Here is a 5,010-nt window from a genome sequence, read left to right on the forward strand (position 1 = left end):
GGGGGGGGGGGGGGGGGGGGGGGGGGGGGGGGGGGGGGGGGGGGGGGGCTTGGGCCTGTGCCCAGTACACTCATTCAGTAATCCATCCATGCCCCAACCATCAATCCATCCACCTTCTCAATCCTATATCACAGGGGACTGCAGCCTATCCCAGCATGCATTAGCCAAAAGGGTTTTTCCATTTTTAGAAAATCCAACAATTCCTTCCTACTGTCCTACTTACCCACAGTTACACATGCATTTTTTATGTCTCTAAGCGTCGGTCTTATTGTCTTTCTTAAATCGATACCACCATTGTGTCTGTAAACATGAAGCTACAGCCAGGAGACAGCTAGCTTAGCTTAGCCCATTGAGAACCCACTTATTATCCAAACACACCAAAAATATTGTAAAATATTATATAATGGTCGGGGGATCTGGGTGTGTTAACATAAAGACACATTTATTTGGGTTTTTGGTTTTAAACAAACAAGATATAATGTGTTTATTAGTTAGCTTTCAATGTGCTGGGAGGTGGATCTTTTTGCTCATCTGTGCACGGAGCCCATGCAGAGACGGGTAGAAAATGACAATGAAAATCAATGTGAAGGATAAAGGAAGTAGACGAGCATTTCCACGTTTTAGACATATTGATCACAGTGGGTGTTTGGGGGAGAGACTTGAGCCGAGATCAAGCTCCAAGAGTCAGTCCTAAATAACAAGTTATTTAGATCAGATGAAGAAGGAGAAGAGGATGAAATAAAGATCACATCTGCCCTGGTGGTGGATTACCAATTTAGAAAAAAAAAAAAAAAAACACTGAGTGAAGTTGGTGGCCTGTTTCTTTCAATTACAGTCAGACTTTGTCTCTGTTGGTATCTCTATTGATAAAGACTGGAAGCTAATGAAATATCTCTGAAACTATCAAAGCTCTGTATTGATTAAACGAATGAACCAGTTTGAGATATGGGAATGTCAGAGAAGGTCACAGTGTCTTTAATTGAATTGTGTGTGTGTGTGTGTGTGTGTGTGTGTCCTGCAGTGGTGAATCAGGTGCAGGGAAGACGGAGAGCACCAAACTGTTGCTTCAGTTCCTGTCGGTGATGAGCCAGAACTCAGCCGGGACTCCTCCATCGGAGAAAAGTACACGAGTGGAGCAGGCCATCGTACAGAGCAGGTACAGATGAGCAACGTGAAAATGTTCCTTTTCTTTTACTGCCAGAGATGTTTTTAAATACATTGGGACAAGTCTGAGTCAAAAGAAATTCAAAAGGAGGTCAAAAGCAAGTCTTAAAGCTCTCTGACTGCTGACTCGGGCAACAACTAATGATTATTTTCACTATTGATTTATCTTTTTTGTTCATAAAATAGTACAAAAACACCTTCAGATGTTTATGTTTTGCCCATTTATTGTCCCAAAGATATTCAGTTTTCAATAATTTACAGGGATATAACACTGAGAAAAGTAGCAAATCATCAAAGAGGCTGGTAACATCAAATGCAATCAAGGAAGCAAGCAAAACTTTATTCATATTACACATTTAATTCCAGGTCAAAGCAAAATGTGCTGCAGAATATGTCAGGTAGAAATTGCCGTCACCAGACAAAGCCAGAAACCGACCATAAAAGTGAATCAAATCCATTAAAACGTAGAATAAAACCTCATGAAATAATAATTAAGATGAAGAGTAAACCAATTAAAGATACAAAGACATGACTCAGAACTGATAAAAAAAATGTTGAAATTAAAAAAAAATGAAAATATACAAGTGGGCCATTAAAAGAGGATAAATTAAAATTGATAAAAGAACTAAAAACAGTATAGAATAAGATAAATAGACCAATAAAAGATTATAATAAAATAACATTACAGAACAGTAAAAGTAAAAGCACACCTGAGTTGAAAGCAATAAAATAAAATAAAATACTAGATTAAATTAAATTAAATTAATTGAATTAAATTAAATTAAATTTAAAAGATAAATTAAAAATAAAATAAAATGAAATAAAAATAAAATAAAATAAATGCAAAATGAAATGAAATAAAACAAAATAAAATGAAATAATCGAACCAGACTTACTGGAATGCATGGCTAAAAAAAGAATGTCTTAAACTTAACTTTAAAAGCTGATACTGTTGGGGCACTCCTACTGTCATCAGGTAACATGTTCCAGTGGCTAGGAGCATAAAAGCTTAAGGCACGTGCTGGGCATTTTTGCTTAAATGTTTGGCAATACTTGATCAACTTTACTGGTGGACTCATTTTTGCAGGTTTAATGCTAACCATTGATACTCATTTCATATTCATTGTATTTTGAAATGTTATGAATAAAATGTGAAATGTAATATTAATGTTTTTCCATCACTGGGATCAAGTCAATGCAAAGCTGTAATGATTACATATTGAAGGTGTGCAGCCATGCAAGGCGGCTTTATCTGTCTCTTACTGTCTCAGGATTTCAGCAGGTCAAACAAATTGAGGGATTTTGTTTTTAAGTCTTGAGTTAAGTCATTTCTTTAGGGAGCCTATGAACAAATCCAGATAGTTTGTTAGAGCAAATCAGTGTTTGCATTTGGCACAATTGGATGTTTATGATGATTTATGATGATTATGTTAATATGAAGCAGAGCATTGTGGAGAAGAGAAAGTCAGTAGATAAGAGTGTGTCAGTGAAACAATGTTGCTCTCAGAGAAACATATGATGAATGGCCTCTGCAGGACATGGTGGGTGTACTATATTCTACACCACGTTCACAGATAAGTTACAGACTAAGCAAAATGCACTAACTGCAGGTTTTTACTCTCTGTGCAGTCCCATCATGGAGGCGTTTGGTAATGCAAAGACTGTTTACAACAACAACTCCAGTCGCTTTGGGAAGTTCATCCAGCTTCACTTCTCTGAGGGCGGAAACATCCAGGGAGGCTGCGTCATTGACTGTATCCTTATATCTAAACATTAAATAACAAGATTATATGTATTAAATGTACCAGATTTTGTATTTGCTTTTATTGAGTAATGCTAAAGAAGAAGTCAAGTGTCCACTGTTGCTTCCTTGACTCTCTACCTTTCAGATTTATTGGAAAAGGTATCCACGTCTGCAGCCTGCTCACATCAAGTTAAAATTCATTAGAAATGATTTGTTGGTTCTGCATTGTGACTCATAATTAAATGTTATTGATGGCTTCTCTGCATTGATTTGACTGTAGAACCGAGTGGTGAGACAAAACCCTGGAGAACGAAACTACCACATCTTCTACGCTCTGCTGGCAGGTGCTAGCAAAGAACATAAAAGTAAGGGAAAGCATACAAATGTTCAAATATTGGTTTGATGTATCTGGCATGTATTGAAACAGTGTTCACAATGCATTTACAACAGACAAATCTGATGATACAAAAAGATCTGTAGCAGCAGATCATGTTACAGTGATCAGTTAAAACACACTGCAACTCTTCCAGACATCTGCATGGTATAAGTTCAGTTAAGTGTCTCAATGTGCATCTCATTATATGTTTCCTCTATCAGGCCTCTACTTCCTGGAGGACCCTGCCGAATCTTTCCACTACCTCAGCCAATCAGGATGTCTGAAGGACAAGAGCCTGAATGACAAAGAACTGTATAACAGTGTTATGGTCAGTGCACCTGCATTTACTCTGTCTTTCCCCATGTCCTTTCTTTGTTAAGTGGATTTGAGTTTTATAAATATTTGGGGGGGGGGGGGACAAAAGCTACCCTGGAGACAGAATTTATTAAATTTAAAATGATCCATGTCACTGTAAGTCATATTTGTAATCTGAGCTGACTTTCTAGGTTTACACTGGTCTTTGCACGTTAGTCAAAGGAGCTGAATTTGACATTTTGTTTAGAGTCTGAGCTAAGATTGCCTGCACACGGATCTCAACATCAAGAGGGCTTAGCTGGCCGCTAACAGCCTATGGTGCTAACAGCGTGAATAGTGCTAACAGCGGCATTCAGCTAGCCAGTTGGATACAATACATCAATACATTGATACTTTGGATATCGTACATAGACTATATAAAATATAGATGTAGCTACCATGATGTCACCCATTGGTTTGTGGAATCCTGATTTGGTACCTTGAGTTTGGCATTTTGGCCATCGCCATCATGGTTTTTTGTAGCCAGAAGCGAAAATATTTGGAGGAGAGGGTGGAGCTGTGGAGGATTGGGGGTTGATCTGACTCACAGACTGTAGCAACATCTTACAAACAGCCTGTCACTCAGTCAGCCACACCGTTAATTATGTGTTACTTTAAGCCTTAATAAAATAAAAATAGGTGAGTTATATAAAATTCATTCTCCGCACAGTTGTCATGAAAGGGGAAATTAGCTATAGAGACCAAAACCGTTTTTTCACCAAGCTTTAAACATGTTTATTTCTGCTGTCGCATTTTAACATGAGGGTCTATGGGAATTGAGTCGCTTCTGAAGCCAGCCTCAAGTGGCCATTAGAGGAACTGCAGTTTTTGGCACTTTTGCGTTGGCTTAATTTTTTAGCCTGGACGTTGCTGCTTGGTTTGGCTGCACCTCCCTGCAGAATCAAACAGCCGCAGCTTTTCATAGCCATTGCATGGCAGCTCGCTACAGGCTGCACTTCACTGCTGTTTGGTGTGTTTTTGGTATAACAGATATAGACAGCTAATTTCAAATCTTGAGGGGATGTTTGCAGCCTGGAAAGAGCATTACATAAAATATAACTGACAGAGAGGCCCCGTTACCACCAAATACTTTCAGTATGGTACCTCTGGAGCCAAAAGTAACCCTTCAGACATGGTACCTAGACCCTAGCGTTTCTACCGCAAACAGTACTCTTAAATGTGGACGGGGTTGTTGTCACTCACTGCTCCGTCCAGCACTCACTGTATTTCCTCATTACTGGTGACACAGATGGAAGTCTGCATCTCGTTTATCGTCCACAGAACAAGGCTGCACGCCGACATTTCCAGAACAAAATAAAACAGGCTGCAGTGAGAGTCTCTGTCCATGGGATATTTAAAAATGCAGGTTTGT

At 38.8% G+C, this 5,010-nt stretch overlaps 1 protein-coding gene across 1 annotated transcript in view; it reads left to right on the forward strand.

Moving 5' to 3' along the window:
* Window positions 1–5,010, forward strand: part of myo10l1 (myosin X, like 1) — a 73,317-nt gene that overhangs the window by 45,786 nt on the left and 22,521 nt on the right. The window contains exons 5-9 of the mRNA XM_050062467.1: window positions 1,022–1,156; window positions 2,794–2,918; window positions 3,054–3,067; window positions 3,189–3,273; window positions 3,506–3,612. Coding sequence (XP_049918424.1) covers window positions 1,022–1,156; window positions 2,794–2,918; window positions 3,054–3,067; window positions 3,189–3,273; window positions 3,506–3,612 — 466 coding nt within the window. The remainder of the gene's footprint in view (window positions 1–1,021; window positions 1,157–2,793; window positions 2,919–3,053; window positions 3,068–3,188; window positions 3,274–3,505; window positions 3,613–5,010) is intronic.

Source organism: Epinephelus moara, chromosome 14 (genome assembly GCF_006386435.1).
Source record: "Epinephelus moara isolate mb chromosome 14, YSFRI_EMoa_1.0, whole genome shotgun sequence".
NCBI lineage: Eukaryota > Metazoa > Chordata > Actinopteri > Perciformes > Serranidae > Epinephelus > Epinephelus moara.